This window comes from Coturnix japonica, chromosome 3 (assembly GCF_001577835.2).
Source record: "Coturnix japonica isolate 7356 chromosome 3, Coturnix japonica 2.1, whole genome shotgun sequence".
Taxonomy (NCBI): domain Eukaryota; kingdom Metazoa; phylum Chordata; class Aves; order Galliformes; family Phasianidae; genus Coturnix; species Coturnix japonica.
The window spans coordinates 18,009,072-18,029,173 of record NC_029518.1 but is presented as its reverse complement, the minus strand read 5'-3'; the positions used below and the strand labels follow the sequence as shown (position 1 = coordinate 18,029,173).

Below are 20,102 nucleotides of genomic sequence, written 5' to 3'. Positions count from 1 at the left end.
TTCGTGTACTAATAAAAGAATGCTTATCATAAACATTGTACTAGTAGAGTAATTCAGATAGAATTTTCCAGTCTTTTTAATTTAATACAAATTGCACATTTCAATGAGTAGATCCTTTAAGAAGGAATTCACAATTTAGATTTTGGCAATGATTCAGATTTTGGCAACAGTATAAGGTATACAAATAAAATGAGTGTGTTATAAAAGCAAATTTTAATATGCCAGAAAAGTTCTGTGTTTTAGCAAGACATAATAAATGCCAGTGTTTGCAGAGCCAAATAATATCCAACTACTATTTTATGCAAAAATGTTTGAGTAGAGATTAAAAATTGTAACGGAAAGACCACTGCTAAAGAAGAAATGCCATAGATCCATCTTCTTTCTCATTAGTTTACCCTTTGTCTGATGTCTGTCCCTGCAAAGGAATTCCTTCTGATTTATTCCGGTTTTGTGAGGACAGACACGGCAAAATGTGAGTTAAAAGAAAAGAAATAATGCTGTGACTAAAAAAAAAAAAAAAAGCAAAGGAATGCCTGTAATAGTGGCATATTTAATCAACATAATGGGTTTGATTCTACCAGGGTTAAGCAGTGCTTATGTGGGTGAGAGGGGGAAGGCACACTCAGAGCAGGTGCTCGAGCTGGCTCAGCAAGCAGAGAAAGTGAAGTCCACACGTCACCTGCCTGCATCCATTCTTCCTCCCCACTGACATCAAGGAAGTCACAAATAATAGAAATGAAGATGGAAATCTCAAAGATAAATCTGATACTTCAGGTCCTGTGTGGGCAAACAAGTGACCAGTAGGAATTTACTTTCCCAAACACACAGCCAAAAGCAATCCACGGCACCAATTTAAATAATATCCTTGTAAACAATAAATAAAGCCAACACTCTCTTACAGTGCTACTCTTAGTCTGTATACAGCAGAACAGAAAGCAGAAGAGAGAAAGATTTCTCCTTTTTCATTTGCTTATGGTAGATGAATCTTTTCCTTATACAGACATTGGGATTTCATTAGGGAAGGATATTTTTTCTCAGCTTTAAGGGATATCCCTCATCAAGGAACTGCTTTTTTGAAAAGTAGCTTTTACTGAAACCTTGATTTGATGCACACTTTCATTCATGAGATTATCTACATAAATAAGAGTTTCTGGAAGTACCTACTTACATTTGAACAGGGAGCAATATGTCAAGGTTTAGGAGAATAGAAGATGGAAAAGAAGAAGGCAAAAAGAGGACAGAGAAGCAGGAAAAACAAATTAAAGAACGGAAAGAACAAGGAATGCAAACTGGACATGGGAGCGGCAAAGTCTTTTGAGAGCAACTGAAAAGAATACTGAGAGAGAAGGAAAGTAGAGGGGAGGTTAAAGAAAAGGTAAAAAGAGTTAAGATGTGGAAATATCACATGTCACAGCTAGTCTTAACTCCTCATCTCGGCTTAATAACACCAACATATTTTAACTAATAAATGCTGAAAATATTGTAGAACACAACCTGGAATATTTTGATTTTGAAAGAGTAAAAAGAATGAAGTTAGAAGCAGACAGAAGAAAATACAGAAATGAGAGACTGAGGAATGTTACTCAAAATATGAGTTGATAAATATCTGTCAATAAAAATCTCTCTGTAGACTTCATCAAAGACGATAAACCTGCAGTATACTGTAGGCTGTACCTCTCAAAACTTAGAACAAGAAACTGACAAACTAAACAACGAAAATCATGTTAAATTCTAATTGATGCAATTATCTGACACAATCTGATCTGGCAGACATTTTCTTGTTTAAAGTTCAAGGTGTTTCATAATGGATAAATGAATTCAAATAACCACATACATGAACATGAATCTGAATGCATGGTAAAGAGGTTCTTAAAACTACACAGCCACTGTTTGTCAAGGTCCTCTAGCAACAATGCCTTGTTTTCCATTTGCTTGATTGTATGATTTGCATAAGATCAAATGTAGGCAATTGTGGACATGAAAAACAGATCACTCTCAGACATTAGAAACAGATCCACAAGCATTATCTAGAATTTTGTTACAAGAAAATGCATAGCAGTAAATGGAAACCTTGGTGATTAACGTCAAACAAACTATAATTTAGAAGATAGTATGTGAATTATATGTTATTTTACAATTGATTTCATGCTGTTGCTGGAAGAATTTCATTGATCTCAATCTATAAAATGAACCCAATAAGTGGAGAATTACTTTCTTTTTAACTCACAGCAAAAACTGATTTATGTTTTTTTGTTTAGTTGGTTTTTTGGGGGTTTTTTTGGTTTTTTTTTTTTGTTTTTTTTGTTTTTTTTTTTTTACTTTACACTAGAGAATGAAGAGCTGTTATTTTGCTTAATCATGTTTCATTTGTTCCTCAATTTCAGTCCCTCTTTTATTTTCACATAACGTGATATACTTCTCACTGCAATTTTCCAGTAGCGATTCTCTCAAATCACTGATTTGAGAGGTTTACGATGAAAAGCCTACATTCAGAAATGTATCTTGTATTCATTTCTGGACTTAAAAAGGCAAAGAACACAAAAGTGTAAACATAGAAAAGTTATCAAAAACAAAACAAGAAACTGAAATAGAAATGTGCATGTGTTCCTATGTTTTAAGATTGCGAATTACTTTACAATCCCCACCCCCACCTTTTTGTGGGGAGCCAGAGGGGGAAAACAATGCTAGGAGGGGAGGTACCAACCTACCTTTTCACCTCTTTGACCTCACAGGCAATACAAACAAACTAAATGCTTTTCCAACTCATAAGTCAGGAAGAGAATTGCTAACTACACTTGCTATCATTAAAATCGATATTTGCATACCACTGTATTTACTATGTATGGAACTCCCTCCACTAACTAAGGCAGCTACCTACCTATTGTGTTTGGTATATATCCAGATTCTAATAACCACCAACATAAGTTCTCATGGTACAATCAGTGCATAAGGCTGAAAGAGTAAAGAACAACCTTGTTTGGATGGTCAACAAGAACATGCAGCAGCACAGTGCTTCTTTTAGCAGAGAATTTGAGAGATTTTGCTGAGATAGAAAAGAAAAATAGAATAAGAATACAGAAAATAGAGATTTAAGAACTTTACTCAAAAGATGAACTTTATAGTCAAATTGTTAGAATCCATCACAATTAAAAAGTAGTAGTATTACTGTCTACAATGTTTTAAGTCATCTGCACTCTGCAGTATCCTGTGTTTATAGCAAAAGAATGACACACCCTTTTCTTCCTCCTCTTCCTCTATTTTCTCTTTTTCTCCTCTTTTTTTCCACACCCTCCCCTGCCCCAATTTCAGGCAACTATTGTAAGGACCAGAAATGACAACATACTGCCCTGGTGAGTGCTCAGTTGAAAAGTGACTTGTGTAAGGAACCCCACATAGTTTCTCTCAGGAAAATAATTGAGAGAATAGCTTTCCCATTGCTATATTCATAGGAAAATAATACGACAGCACCATGGCATGGGATTGTTAGCAGCACAGCAAAGCAAGCCTGCTGAGAGAGTGTGAAGGTGAAAAACATCCAAGGAATTCCAATCACTGTGTTGTTTATGCAGATAGACTGTATGACTTCTTCAGCTAATCACTCAAATCCTTAATCTATTCTCTGCTCTTCTTTCTCATAGTTTGTTAAACTAACTCACAGTAACTTAATATTTAATTAGATGGTAAACTCTTTGGGACCATAAATCCACATCACCAAGTTACAGTGATGCTCCCATTTGAGTTTTATGCACTACAATTTAAAAGAAATCAAAACAAATAAATCATAGCGGAAATGCCAAGACGATATTTCCAGATTTGCTTCACTGATTATCATTAGTGGTTCTTGCCCTTCCACCAATTTCTGAAAGCAAGCAACACTTACGTATATAAATTTCAGTACACTATATTCTGTTTACTGTTTCTATAAAATAACAAAAATTTAATTACATCAACTCTTTAAGAATCATCGATCACATACAATCTCCTCTTGGAAGGTTTAATACTAGTGCTTCACCTTTTTCCCAGACATCCTGTAAACCTCATGCTGTACTCAACACTTCTACAAAAACAGGTCATCACAAGTGACACTGCTTGCATATTAGGACAACTCAATGAACAATAAGGTAACAATGTACATATGTACTTGCTAAAGTGCCTAAGAATTAATAGTCTTCTACATGTGGAAACGAGCCATTAATTGAAGAAAATAATGCATCTTCTAAAGCAGTAGCAACTTTTGCTGGACAACAGCCATTAATGAAGACTGTTCAAGAATTAGAATTTGTCAAAAAAACTTTGTGAACCTACTTGAAATAAGGACAAGTAACAGGAGAACACAAAGTCAGAAATAATTATTTTCAGGAAGAACCATAAGTTGTTCTTCTGCTCTCTAAGCAGCAAAGATTTTGACATAATGGTATATGAACAATATCACTTCTAGCTGACCAGTAATGCTGATGCATCTTAGGAGCTATTTACTCAGCAATAAATATTGCTTGTTTTCTAAATTACTCACAGAGGATAAATTCTTATTTCAGTTGAGGTTTATATTGACAAAAGAGTTCAGAGCATTGTGCAAGAACAGATATCACGCAAAAGCAACAAAAATAATACCGTCATGTGCTGGTTTGTATAATATTCAAGAAGAAAATCTCTTCACACACATGCAAAACAAGGATCTTTATCATTTCAGTTTGCAATGATTTCAAAGAAGTAATGTAGCTACTACATGCAAAAGGAAAAGCCACAGTCCCAGTTTTGGAAAAGTATCACTTTTCCATCTAGGAGATCCCTGCCTCTTTTGAAATGGGGAGCCTAGAACTGGAAGCAGTATTCTAAATACTGACTCACCAGGGCAGAGTAGAGGGGGAGGATCACCTCCCTGCTGGCCATAGTCTTTTTTAATGCACCCCAGGATACCACTGGCCTTCCTGGCCAAGATGGCAGACTGCTGGCTCATGGCCAACCTGCTGTCCACCGGAACACTTAGTCCCAGAAAATGAGAAAAAGGGGAAAAAAAAATGCTTTAAATATTTTACCACTATATTAACTTCAGTTTTATGTTCTCAACTGGAAAATAAATTTGCGCTAGACAGGTATATTCCAAATCTAAATATCGTATACATGTTGCTATAAAACTGGAACAAATTTGGATTCTTATCAGTACGACCAAGAAACCATTGGCTCTAACAGAAGTACATCTTCTGCTCCCAAGTAATTTCACTCTTGCTGCAGTATGAAAACGAAAATTCAGATTCACCTTAGATTTGGTTCTCCGTTGATAGTATCAGGTCAAGAAAAGTGCCTGACTGCCACTTTTACAGCCCACTGAAAAACACATCTGAATGTGCAGCTGTGGTAACAGAATCCAGTGAGATGTTAAGTTCTGTAAGAATATACGTTAATACAGCAACTGTTACTTACCACTTTCTATAAATCAACAGTGCAGGCTTATCTGGGATAGCATATATTACAAAATGCAGAAATAAGGGCTGTCTGGAAAATGGCAGTGAGAAAGCACAGGCCTACAAACATTCTCTTAGGGAGGCAGACTGAAAAAAAAAAAACAGCCTGAGAAAAGGAAACTTAAATACCACACAGGTATATAGTTGCTAAATAGAAAAGTAATTGGGAATCAATTCCGTGTTAATCACAAAACAAAAACTTCTGTTGACAGGATTTTTATCTTTATCGATCAAATTCTGGAGAAGAAATGGCAAATATCAGCATTATGTTTTTAAGCCATCTTAATAAGCATCACTGTAATTTCCCCTACACTTCTACACTTCTCTCTCTATATCTGAAACTACTTACAACTCCACAATACCTTTTTGTTGTTTTCTTGCCTAAGGTAATTTTTAACCCAAAAATAAAGAAAAATAGACACTACCAGGTTGACATGGTATCAAGTAAAGGTTTAGATTACAGGTTCATAGATTATAACATTTGTTTAGCAAAATACTTTTGTAATACCAACACAAGATAATTAGAAAATACCTCTCACCATCCAGACAAGGCATCATGGGATTTAAAAGTTTCAGCAGAGAAAATACTAACACCTTTCTAGGTCCAGATCAGCTCTGTATAAAGTTTTGTTTGCTTGTTTTTGTATTGTTTTGGTTTCTCTGTTTGTTTTACATTACTGCAGTGCTGGAACAGGGATAGTGGGAGGACTCAACTTCTGAGTACCTCTTTTAGTCAGAACAATTTACAGCAAGTTGCAAGACCACAAAAGCTTTTGCTGGCTGTAGAATTATCAGCACTGTAAAATATGCTGTACCTCTACTTGCTCTCCTTTGTTCTCACCAGAAAAAAAGCAACCCCAGCTTTTGAGCACTGACATGGGCGACATGAAATTGGGTAAATTTATTTGGATTTCTTTTTACTATTTATTTATTTTTAAGTTTACTTTTTTTATATGCATTTTCAACACACACATCCAAACGGGGGGGTGGGGGGGGGCAGAAATGTCTAAAAAGCCTAATCACTTTCGTAGGTAAACAGACCATATGTGGATCAGTCAGCTGCTCTGTATTATGGCATATCTATAGGATGCGTAGATTAGGATATAACATTCAGAGGCTTGTTCTCTTTTCTGAAGTGCTGTGCAACCATAACTCAAGAGTAAGGAGCCACCAAACAGTTATAATGGCATAAAACATCATCAGGGAAAAATACAAATCGATCAGTGCCAGTGATATAAAAGGAAGAATGTGCATTTGTCCCCAGTCTCATAAATTCAGTGGTTGTTGAAGGCTTTTTCTCTATCCCACACGTAGTTTATTAATAACAGTGACTATCGTAAATAATACTAATGCAGAGTAGTTTATTTCAAGATGAATGCACTTATTATCTATTGGTCTTCTCCCTTATTTTTATGTATTGTCTATATTCCTCCTGTAAATAGTAGGGGAAAAGTCAGTTTAATTTACTATTTGAAGTTTAAGCCCTTTAATTGGCCAAGAAAGTTGTCTATGCAGGCTCCCTGAAATATCTGCATATCTTAACCGGCATGTTAAGCTTGTACAAAGGAGGTATAGGATTTACATTGTACTGCATGTTATAAATAAATAATAAGAACAGATTAGAATTATGCATTTACGCCTACTAGCGAGAGAGAGATGCATAATTCACGAGTGGCAAACCCTTCAGAGACTTTTGTATTTCACCCCAATCCTCTCCCCCTCCAAACTTGTGCATGTAGTACATCGTCTAATTTTCAACCCTACTGCTTCACAAAGGTGGTTTGTTCATTGTTTTTTTCCAAGCCTGTTTATATTTTATAAGCACTACCAGCCCTTTCACTTGCAAAAAAGGCAACAGATACTATATCTTAGTACTCTTTGTTGTAAATGTATCTGCTGTATATTACTGTGTCAGTGTCATCTTTCCCAGTTCTCCTATACGGTCATGGGCATGATTGTAAGAGTCAGACATGAAATGGCAGTGGTTTCAGAAGTAAACTGAAGTTAACTGCCAAAGTAAACTGGAGTCCTCAATTTACAAAGAGAACACAGAACTTTTAATTAGACCGTTATTACACTTTGTAGTTACCATGACAAACAACTCTTCCTTTTGGATCTTACATTTCAAGACAATGCTCATGCTCACCTAAGTCCTCAGTTTCTCAGCTGAAGCATACATACTAATGTATGTCTACCGTGACCATAATTCACAGAAGCCACATGAAGGCCACAGACTTTACAAGAACCTGCTGCTTTCACCACAGCAATTCTAACTCTAAAAAGTATTCTGCTACTGGTGATAAGGTGTAGGAACAAGAAATTATTTTAGCCTAGCTATGTCCAAGCATTTTGGTTCTCTGGCTGCAACACTACTGTATAAAACAAAGTACTTCCTAATGAGACCTCACTAGGGACAAACTCAGGTGAAAGAAGCCTTCTTGCAATGTCTCTAAACCATCTGCAATCTCTAAACCATCTGCAATTAAATATACTGAGTTTCCCAGGGTTTTTTTTGTTTTGTTTTTTTGGTTTTTTGCTTTTTTTTTCTTTTTCTTTTTTCCTATCCTCTGTGCAAACAAGATCTGTTCTAGATTCTAATGACATCTTATTAAGACTCTTCCACCTCCTGCCATGCTGTTTCTCTTTGTAGTTAGGCTAAGATGTGTACCTCACTTTTTCCGGTAACATTCATTCTTATTTATTAATTTTTATTTTATTTTTCAATTTCTTCATTGTTCCTCACTCTGTTTTCCTTGACAAGCATTCTGTGTACTTAGCCTGCTAACTTAAAAGAAAACCTTCATTATACATGTATTTTAATTTCCACTGCAATTTAATAGTTTGCAATTAATTTGCTACAATGGTATTTGAAAAGAAAATAACATTTTCACTTTTGAGAAAAGCAACAGGCATCAAAATTATCTGTACATGTAGGAGATCATTCATATTCTTGAACTGATGAAAATGTTACAATTTCAGCGCAAGAGAACGTTCCTGTAAATTGGATTAAATTATTATTCCATCATCAGAAAACTAATGGGCAACAACATTCAAATTAATCATAAAGAAACTCCAAAGTAGAAGTCAGTATGAAATTTCACTTTCAGAAGGAAGCTATTCTATAGCAACATGGGTTAATTTCATCTGATAATTTCCTGGATTTATTACATTTCTCCTAGAACAGACTGGAGAAAATTTCACTACCTATGTACCCTAAGTACCCTTTGTATGAACTCCCTTAGTCTAGCCAGTCATCCTGGACAGACAAGCAATTCCATAATAAGGACAGAGAATCTTCCACTAAGTCACATTCTTTAGTTGTTTCCAAATACCATTTCCAGTATATTATATATTAACATCAGTATAAGAATAACTTATTCTCTTACAGTCCTTGAGCAATCTCTCCTTAACAAAATAATTGAATAGAATTGTTTTTGAGTTTCTTTTCATGTAGCCATAACTACCCCTGGGAATTCAACAAACAAGCAAATGAACAAAAAAACCCAACATACAGCAAATTGGATTGAAATGTGCATCTGTAATATAGGAACTTGGTGTATTCAACAGCAGACATCACAGAAACAGAGACAATGTTTCTCATTCACACTGTTCTTAAGAGCATGAGTCTAAGCATGACTTAAAGCACATTAATGTCATGCTTTTCCTACATATTTAGCTTTCTGCTTACATGAATATTTTGGGCCACACACTTGCTATGTTCCCGGTAACACATAACCTTAATTTGTTACTCAACTTACACAGTTAAAAACAAGAATGGGAAAATAAGAGAAAATTTCCAGCAGCTTTTGAAGTCAGACTAAAACCTATGTAAAATGTTTCAATCATTCATTCAGATAGGTTGTCATAAAAATACAATATTTCATGTAAAATAGTGGAAATCACAATGGAGTTCAGTACTGACTAAAAGGCTACTAAGCTTTACGTAAAGAATTTAGGTGATCAGTATAGAAACCTCAGCTAGATTTCTTACAGTGACTGAACAGGAAAGGAAGTATCCTAGATTGCTTTTCATGCCTTTTATGGGATGATTTACGCCTTGAATATTCTTCTGTCTAACTTAGGAGGACAAGAACACAGATTTTGTAGGAAAGAAAGAAACACAAAACAACAGGAATCCTCCTGCAAACATTCAAACCATCAACTACAATTTAAGCCAGACTTATATCCAGCTCCTCTATGGCTTTGTAACACTTAGACCTGCATTTTTCATATACAAAAGACAACTTGTGAAATACAAAAAATACCCAGGAAGGTCTGATCCTACAGTAACAAAAGACAATATTAATTGGTGAAGCAACTTAGAACCATCAGTTGTAAGGAAGACGCTCTCAGATTAATTGAAAGAACAAGTCTGAAACATGCAGACCAAAAAGATTCATCTCTCATAAAACTGTCTAGCTATAGCTTTCCAGTTTTTCAACAACCAACTTGTTAAAATTATCTAAGTAATGGGTAATAACTGAATACCCTCATGATCACGCAGTTTGTAAAACCAAGGAAAAGAACCACCCCTTGCTGGGGATCCTCCAAAAGCATTATTGTCGTGCTACCTACCTAGATCTTTCTTATAATCTCTCCAGTGCTATTGAAAAGCTGGGGCATAGAGAAAAAAAGAAAAGCTGGGATATAGAGAGAAGAACCTGTGTCTAGGGAATGTTAAAGAGCAAAGCGTGTTCTGTTCAGACAGAATAATTATCACAGCTGACAAACAAATAGTATCTGCAATAGTTGCATGGAAGAAGGTATTTATCTTAAATTAAATATGCAAGTCTATGGCAGTCCAGGACCAAATGGTTCTAAATAAGTGATGAAAAATACAAGTAGGTTTTCCAGGGCATCAGGAAAATCACTGAGAACAGCTTCATTACACAGCTAGTTACATCAAAAATGCCCCAATCTTTTCATACCTACCCAATTAAAGATGAGTTACATCCATATGAATGGATATCAAGAGAGAAGAGTACATTTAACCTAAGTCCATCTCTGCTAGAGGTATCAGATCTTTATTTACACAAGGTCAGCATTAGCTAAAACTAAACATAAACCATTGAACAAGGGTGTAAAAAAGATTCTAACAAAATTTAGGAAAGCGGAAATATTTTCTTCATCTATCAGCATCTGAATTGTAAACTGGACATAAAATCTTGCACACTTTCTGATGCTTTTCTAAGATTCTTACTTAACAAATTTGTAACGGAATGAAATCTTCACTTAAGCTTAATCTGTCCATATTTCCATTTTATCAGCAAAACTGAAAACAGAACAGAATTCTTCACTGCCCTTTAATTAGCTTCAGACAATCCACAGTTACCACGCATGCATCAAAAAATAAGACCCTGCAAAAAGTGTTTCAGGCTACGAGCACAACCTGGCCAAGAACATATAATCAAGTTCTTAGAAACCTAAGATCTCTCAGTGTTTAATTGGAAACCACAGTCACTGTGTGACAACTGCTCAGAAAAATAAATCATACTACATGATAAAGCCCCACATTTCCCACTGAATAAGTAGAATGCAGAGAAATAGATGGCACCTTTCAGAAGTCCCAGGGAAAGATGAGTGATATACATTATGCTGGGTCAGTTAGGCCAATGAAGGATCACACAGGCCATATTAGAACAAAATAAACAGGTGAAACATGAATTTGCTGCTGACTGCAGCAGTGAAGTCTTGGAGAAGACCTGCCAATCAACATGGCAAGGCAGAACACATCATAGATGACAATATGTGAAGGGTAAACTCCCACACTTGCTAAAAGAAATAAACAAACATACTTAATTTTTAAAAATCGAACTCAAGGAACACTTGATTTAAATCTGCCCTCCTCCATATACTGTGTCTCCTGAAGAGATCTTAAATTCTGTTGATCATGCAAATGGGAAGAAAAGGACCTAGAAACCAACTTATGTCTAATTCTGACAATTAACTTTGAAGTAAAATCACAGGACAAAATAATCTGGAAAATAATCTGAGGTACCAATCCTTCTCGTTTTATAATTTGTGTTGTATTTTAATTTTTAGAAAGCGATACTTGAGCAACCTGTGAGCTCAGTAATTCCAGCAGGGTTAGCGTGAGTTCTCTTCTGGCTTGCTGTTACCCAAATCTGATCAAAGGACAAGGACTCCAGAAGCTTGTCCAGCTGTGGTTTTATAATGACACCATTAGGTTTTGCTCTATAATCAAGGTCCCTAAAAGTCTGTGTAGCTTCAGGCTTAATATCTGCGACAAGGTTAACTGAAATCTGCAGCAAGGATAACTACTTTAGCAGATTGTATCAGCAGGAAATATTTAAACACTATTTAAAAGGATTTTAAATAAGCAGATTTTATTTAACACTGCACTAATGCACTGCAATAGAAAATGATACAACAGAGCTGCTACAAATAAACATAATGCTTTTACCCTTACCCCAACACCCCTCTTCTAAATTCCCCAGATCTGTATTATTAAGTCCAATGAGTGCACCAGATCTGTCTGTCTAAAGCTGAAATACAGGGATGCCAGACTCAGCCCATTTGTCCTTTGGTTTTGTGCCTGCTGAATCTGCATTCTGGGTCTGCAGAATTAATTACAATAGTACCAGTCTGGTCACTGGCAATGTCAGTGTTGGCAGTTCAGGTGTATCAAATGTACTTTCTTATACAACTAAAACTTCTAGAGGAAGACAGCTTCTTCTCTCAGACCAGTGTGCTCTGCTCTGTTATATTAGCTTCACCAATGTTTACTGAAATGCATACTTGGGTCAGAATAAATCTTGCAGGAAGAGGCATTTTTTGTTTTTCATTCTGTTAAACATCTTGCTGTCTGCCTTATCACCTGGGTATCACGTAAAGTGATGGGCCAGGAAATGTAGCAAGAGCATGCAAATAAGAAGCACTGTGTCATATCTCATTGGGTTACATGCAGGACATTTCAGATAACATATTTCAGCTGTAAAGAAATGAATACTGTTTTCATTGCCAATAGTGTTAAATAAGTCTCTGCTTCACAGAAAATGGAGATACTGTAAAATTCCAAATTAGAATACTTAAAAACCTAGCATTAGTATTGTACTGGACAGCTCTTTTGAAAAGAGACTTGCTTTACTTGATATTTATATATATTTCAATGCAACATAGAACATAGGAAATAAGCTCATGCTAGAGGACTACAGAATTTTTGTGTTGTTTGTCCTTTAAGGCAAAAACTGTCTCTTTCATTTTTGAGCAGGAACTAAAACAAATGAATAAAAATCCTCAGGGTTGAAAACTGGTGTTTTCAAATATTTCTGTATCTCAAAACTATTTGAAAAGTAACCATGAGAATGGTATCTTAACCTAAGCATTATCTTCTCAGGGATGCACCTCCTACATACACTGCCATGAATTTTCTCTTATTCAAACTGTTTTACTTTACCATTAGTAAAATACAAATTATATAAATTTTGCTTTTATTATCATGGTCTTTCACTTAAAATAAGCAGAAGTCATATGGAAAAAGGGATCAAAGAATGATAATTTTCCACAAAAATATTTTAAGTGTGCATTACTATACTGTATTTTCTACAATGATTTTACAAAGATTTAGAGCAACATGAAAAAATACTGGTACTAATTTGGGATTCTCTCATTTTTTAAGTTCAGATTTGCGAAGTTCTCTTTTAACAGATGTCGAACATCTGCCTCTTCCCTTCTATAATGATTTCGTAGGATCAGCATTTCCACATTCAGGCAAAGTAACAATTTGAATAAGCCAATGCTTAATTTGTCTTCTTAGATGAATTTGTAAAGTCTTTGCTTTTCTACTATTTCCAAAGTCTGTTTAATACTTTGCCCAGAAGTCCTCTACTAGTCAGTCTGTCGCAGTCATAAGAAATGCTTTCCAAACTCTTGGGGATACAGTGTAAGGAATCACTATACCGCTTTAACTCAGCTGAAGATCTGTCTTTGTAACACAGAAACAATGAAAATATTCCTTTCAGGTTGGCAGAAAAAAAAAAAAAAAAAAGTTTCATACAGCTGAGTGTTAATAAGAATATCTTCCCTTTAAAGATTCATGATGAGAACCATTAGAATCTGCTAGGGAAATTATATGAACGCAATTTGTTAACACTGTCAAAAATCTAGTACTGGAAAAAATACAGATGTACATCCTCAATTCCAAGCTCCATGCAAAGATGGAATTATTCTTTTTTGTCGTTGTTTTCTGTTTTATAAAGGTATCTACAAAGTTGTTTTTCTTCTTTCTTCTCTTCTAACATAAGTGTAACATTTAAGAGTAGAGGAATATTTTGACATTATTTTCTCTGAAGTTTTTCAGCAAACTTCAGCAATTCAGTTTCCACCAAAACAAAATTGATGCTTGAGTCACATTTGGTCATTACCATTTCTGCTTATTACTAAAGTTTTCTGCATTTAGTTGTTATTGGCTCCACCCATGCAATCCACCACCATCTCTAACTTTTCATTATAAAACCCTGCCTGTTTTCTCTTTCATTTAAGTAGGCAGAAAATTTTTGAGATCAGTTAAAAAAGAAAAGAAAACAGAGTACTTTGCCTGAATATTAAAAAGCATGATGTTAAGAAATCTCCACAGTTCAGAGCAGAAAACAGTTTTGTCTGCAAGTGCTTGAATGGGTCAGAGAAGCATATTTTTCCTTCTTCACAGGAAAAACAAAAACCAAACCAACCAAACAAACAAACCACATCAATTTTTCCTAAAATCAGATGTTTCTGAAAGATCAGTTTTGAATGAAACTCTAAATATTGCCCCATCTCCTCAACGCTGCTAGGTCATCTCCAGGAATAGAGAGGTATGTAGGATTGAAGAGCCGATGCTTGCTGTGATACTTTTTCCTTGGCTGCAGCTGTTTGTCTTGGATATGAGAGCACCTTTCAGGCAGAAGAACTGAAAGTATGAAAATAGAAACCTGAAATTACATAGCCTAAATTCCACCTGGAAATCTCCAGAGTCTTCCACTGGCAAGAGACTTCAGGCTTTTACTGCAATTCAGGATATGAAGCAGCACCCAGACTGCATGAGAAAGTGGGACTACAGAAGGCAAAAGCAGAAAAAAATGAAGACAACTAGTTAACAAAGGGTTTCAGGGACTACTTTCATTTCAGTACTTTATTACTAACAACACAGAAACTGAACTTGTCAATATAGGGAAAATACTTAAAGGCATTAATGGACGATGGATGCCTAATGGATGCCCCTTTTCAACATGGTGAAGTGTACATTTGCCATATGTGCTTTTAAAGGGCTCCCTTTTTAATTACAGCTCAATCCCTAGAGAAAAGAAACACTTGAATTTCCATGAAAATCAATGAGTACTTCAAACCCTCAACAACTGTCCAGACCAGAAACTAAGCTAACAATATATTTGCAATCATCGTGATGAAAATACACATCCCTTCTCAAGTTACGGATCAACCAGGATGGGCCTAAAGCAATTAGACTTTCATGGGCTGAAGTGAAAGTCAGTGAAATGTTAATTTTTAGTCAGAACCAATGCTTTCCTAAAAAGAGACTCAAACAAATAAAACTTTTAAATTCAGACAGCACTCCAAAAACAGTGAGAAAATTTATGACTTTCTGGGATTGACAAGTGGTCAGGAACTCATTTGTGCAGTTATTAAATTAGGAAAATCATTTTGTTGAATGAATGGAAAATGGATGTCAGAGAGAATGAACTTTGTCTCCCTGTTTGGGGTCAGCAACATATTATGCTGAGGCAGTAAGTCATGAACATCACTAGCACAAATGCTGTATGATAAAAGGTTGGAAAGAGCCATGTATGACAACGGAAAGTTAAAAGCCCTATTTTTTGTTTTGTTTTAAATTACAGCCATTAGAGAAATAAGGAAAAAAAAAAAAAAAAGCATGCACCTATTTTATATCTCTTTTACCACTAAACTGTGAAAAGGAAATCTTGGGCTTTGAAAGGAAGTGTTTCAACCTAAAAATACATACAGATCTAAGCAAGATTCTAAACAGACCTGATTCAGAGTGACTGGGATTTCTAGTGACCCAAATCCCAGTATGCTAGCTCAGATCACTTCTTCCCCCTCAGGCAGATTGAGAAACTGGCAGCTAAATAAAATGGATCCAAAACAAGCAGTCTGATCTCTATGCCATGTCTATTAGCAGGGGGCAAGAGTGGCTCCTGTGCAGTACTGCACAAGGCAACATGACCTGATTCATTGGCCCCTTTTTTATTTTATTTTTAAAGGAAAGTGAAACAAGGAAGCTCTGCAAGCACTGAGATACTGCAAGTCTGGGTGAGAAGCTGGAATATGGATGGAAAGAATTTGTGTCCTACTGAACAGTGACATAATGGGATTCCAGCTCAAAGAGACTTGCACTTCTTGGAGAGGCAGAAAATGAAATTATTGCTATTGCAATAATTAAAGTTATAAAACACACAAATGTGAATCATTTCTGAACACAAGCAACAAAAGCTGCTCTGAGAAGTTTATGAACAAGATTACTTTTCCTTAAAATAGTTTAGCTGAATATAACCTGATATAGATGAAAAATCTCCATTTGATCTTCCAAGACTTATACGTAAAACATCAGAAATCAGAAATTTAATTCACCTTTTTCAAATTTTTGAAGGACAAACAGAAAAGTTACTTGACTGTAATCCCTACCAACATGCGTTCATATTAGCACTGGGCTGGAACACATCAGAACTGAGCTAAAAACCAACTGAACTAGAATATATTATGACTACTTCCCAGAACAATTTTCATTCCTTGCCAGTTTTCAACCAGTTAGAGATTAGCACACCAGTAAAAATACCCGGGATGAAATTCAAAATTCTTGAGAATAGCATTATGGGATGGCAATAGGAGATTAATGGAGATCGTGAGAAAAAGATAAATGGCACTACAAGAATACCAGAAAACTGGGGAGAATAAGGGGGAAATTAATTGAACCTATACTTTTGATAAATATTTATTTTTTTGCAGAAGAAAAATGCGTACTAGTTTGAGCTGTCATTATGCTAACCTATATCCTATTTTTCATATTATTAGTAATACATAATGTGGTAGTTTATATTCAAAAATAAAACCAGAATGTATATACCTCATGTATTTATCCAGAAATACTCTAAGGTTACTATGGTTACGAAAAATCCATTACCTTTGAATACAGAATGAAAAAGTTTGACTTAAAGTGTGCACTATTTATTACAGCAATCATCAACAGCCTTCAGGACGTTCTCTAACTGGATTCATTTTTCAGTGTCAAAACTGACCCACCACCCCAGCAGCTTATGGCCTGTGCAAGGCAAAGAAATTTGAACTATATGAATTTTTAAATATGTTTTATACTAACTCAAGATGCAGAAATGGCTTTGAATATTAAGGCCTTACATTTAAAAGAAAGAAGGATATTGATGCCTTTTTTTCCCCTGAATTGTCCAATAGGATGTTTTTCCTTTACCCGTACCTACAAATTCTGATGGGTGCAGAATAGCATTTAGATTTTGCTATGGTACTTCCAGTTCTGTTGGTGTGCATATGGTATAAACAATCTAAATCTGAACAAATAACTTGGCTACTTAATATAATAACTATTTTAAAATAGGCAGTTTACCATTCTTCACTGTACTACAAAATAGCTTCCAGAATACTGATATAACTATCAGAAAAAAAAATGGATTTAGTTGCGGCTTTTAACAAGTGTGGGCAGTTCAGAACAGCAAGAGAATGGTTCTCTAATTAAGAAAATTGAAGGAATACAGTGGGAAAAACAAATAAATATCCCCAAACCATTAGGTCTGTAGAATGTTTCTTGTCTCCAGTGGCTTACAGTTTACTTGTTTTGAATGCTATGAGACCGAAAAGTTATAAAGCTATCAAAAATTCAGCATAGTTCCTGTGAAAGAGGATAACACAGAACAGGATTTAGATACTCCATGACAATATTAATCTTTGTTCAGTCACAATGGTGTCCTATGAAAAATCCTTTAACAAATTGAACCCTCTGGGCTTTAAAGTGTATAACAGCTCGTTTTATCTTTCTGTTTCATCTGAAATGTTTTAATTTTAACAGACAGTACTTTTTTAGAATGGTTGGTCACTTCCAAGCAGAAATAACAGGTCTGCTGTTTACAAAAGACATCCAGGAAGGATGTACGCTACATGAGAGGCTCTTACCAGAGTCCATATGGAAGCTGAAGAATTGTGCATTTTCAGCTCAAGAAGGAAAATGTCTTGAAGTTTAACAACATACAACAAAACACTCACACCATCACTACTATCATGGTAGCAAAGAGTTAACCTCACAATTCAGCCCAAATATCTTACATATTCTAACCCAGTTTCTGGCTTCTTCCACCCTCATCAGGAATAACACTAGTTAGTGCTCTCTAAGCAAGGTAACTCAGGGATGGCACACACCTAGTTCACAAGTGAACTTTGTCTTATCAAACATGAAGACCAGCACAGCTGACTCTAAGTAATGAATTATAAAATCCAAAAGCAAGACTAATACAGTCATTAATGCAAAATAATAAGGGGTCTGCTATAGAATTGTTCACAGAAACTATGAGATACCCACCTTACATAATACTTAGAGGAGAACATACCTTTTACAACACAGCTGGTCCCATTTCCAAAATAAATTGGTACTCCATTCATATATAAAGTATATTGTGTAATAATACCATTTGGTGTTTTTGGAGGACTCCAGCCCACCAGCAAGGATGTGGGAAAGGTTGTTGCTGTGGGCAGCTGCACATCTTCAGGGGCTGGTTAAAAAAGTACAACATTCGTATTAACGATATAATACTGCATGTTGTATCATATCTTACCTTACTGTGGGGGGTAAGAAAAAGTGAGAAAGAAAAATGGAGTCTTTGCCACACTCCCAAGACTTCAAAACAGATAATTCAGTGAACAGATATAAAATTTCTGCAGGTCTACTGTATAACAGTATTTTTAGCTTTCCACAGATTGGAAATTATGTCAATGAATAATAGCTACCAGAAATGGGTTATTTTTTTGTGTGAAGTTAACATTTCCGGAGAGATTTCATGCTTGCGAAGTATGAACATTTTGAGAATTCTCCTATAACCTGTGAGGTGCCCTAGTAACCATAAAGTTCTGTGATAAAGATACACTCTTTGCTTCTGTATCTCTCCAAGTAAATATCTGAGCACATGGAGTGGTACATAAATTTAGAGCAGACTTTTTTTAATACAAATTATTTCTTCTTCCTCATGCTTGTTATTCGTAACCAAAAAGGGATCAATTTTTCTAATCATGAATGCAGATTCATTATTCTTATGCAGTACTCCTTCCTTCATGCTTTTCATAATTCAATACATTTCATAATGTTTGTTTAGCACAGATTTTACATATATAACATACTGAAAGTTGGCAATGGATAATAATAAAAAGTTGAGTTTTCTCACAATTTCAGTGAGTTGTATTTTAAAAGCACAAGGAATCCCACTGAACATCTCAAGAAGAACAGAACTTGGGCCTTAGCCTGGGAGGAATATCTTGTAAATTACAAGCTCGGTGCTAGCAATTTAAAACAATAACTAGCAGTGGCTGGCAATGTGAAAACACTATAAAGTAATGAATGTTTCAATAGGGAAATGGGGATAGCTGGAGGGTGTGATATGGTGTCTGTCTTCTGTATCATCAATTTATTGTTACTAAGAGCACGCAACAAGAGTGTGCCAAATATAGAAACTCCATACATTGACATTTTGTTCAATTCTTCTGAGGGATGAAGTACATGTTCCCCATGGCTTTATTTGATCTCTAGGGAAAAAAAAAAATAAAAATCTATTCTTGCCAAAACCTTCTTGATATGACAGAACATCTGAAAACATTGGATGTTTTCTGAAACACAGAATTCCTTCTTTAGCAAGAATACTCACTAAGCTGAGACAATGAGACAGACAGACTTCTTAAGTTATTATACTAGAAGGAAACATTCAACACTGTATTTCATGTTAACATCAAAGGGTCCATTAATTATTTGGCTCTCAGAGGCTACACATTTTCATGGCTAACACCACCTGACAAACTCTAACAGTTTATGTAGACGTGATACTGTGTTTTGATCAGAATGGTGCTGCTGGCAGTTTTCATCACATTCACATCAAAACCATGTTCCAGACATGTTAGACAGGAATCTTCAGGACTGTCCTCATCAGGACAACACCTTCCACACATACCTGTTCTAGCAGTAGCAAAATGATCCAGCAGTCTTTTCATAACTATCATTGGATTCACACAACTTAATTTTAAAATAAAACTAAGAGCCTTTTTAAAGATACACCTCTGTTAGTAGAGTTAGTAGATCAGACTATGGGAGAGAGGGAAGTTTGAAAACTATTCCATATTATGGAAGATTAAACTTTTCCTACAGATTTCAGTCCAAGCCTTTATTATCCTGTTGGTGCAAATATGGAGTCAACAACTCTAACTGGATTAACATGGCTTTAGGATGATGGAACCAGGAGAAGGATGAGAGGGGGACTTCATGTTTAAATGAGAATTGAGTTCTTTTGGGAACATTTGCTCAAGTAATTGATGTGTGTTATTACCAGGCTAGTCTCTAAAGCCAGAAGCATAGCATTATTTTTGCTTTCTTCCTGCTCTAGTTCT

The 20,102-nt window shown here is 35.5% G+C and overlaps 1 protein-coding gene across 1 annotated transcript in view; it reads right to left on the bottom strand.

Annotated features, from left to right (window-relative positions):
- Positions 1 to 20,102, bottom strand: part of USH2A (usherin) — a 356,150-nt gene that overhangs the window by 175,588 nt on the left and 160,460 nt on the right. The window contains exon 34 of the mRNA XM_015857330.2: positions 18,065 to 18,226. Coding sequence (XP_015712816.1) covers positions 18,065 to 18,226 — 162 coding nt within the window. The remainder of the gene's footprint in view (positions 1 to 18,064; positions 18,227 to 20,102) is intronic.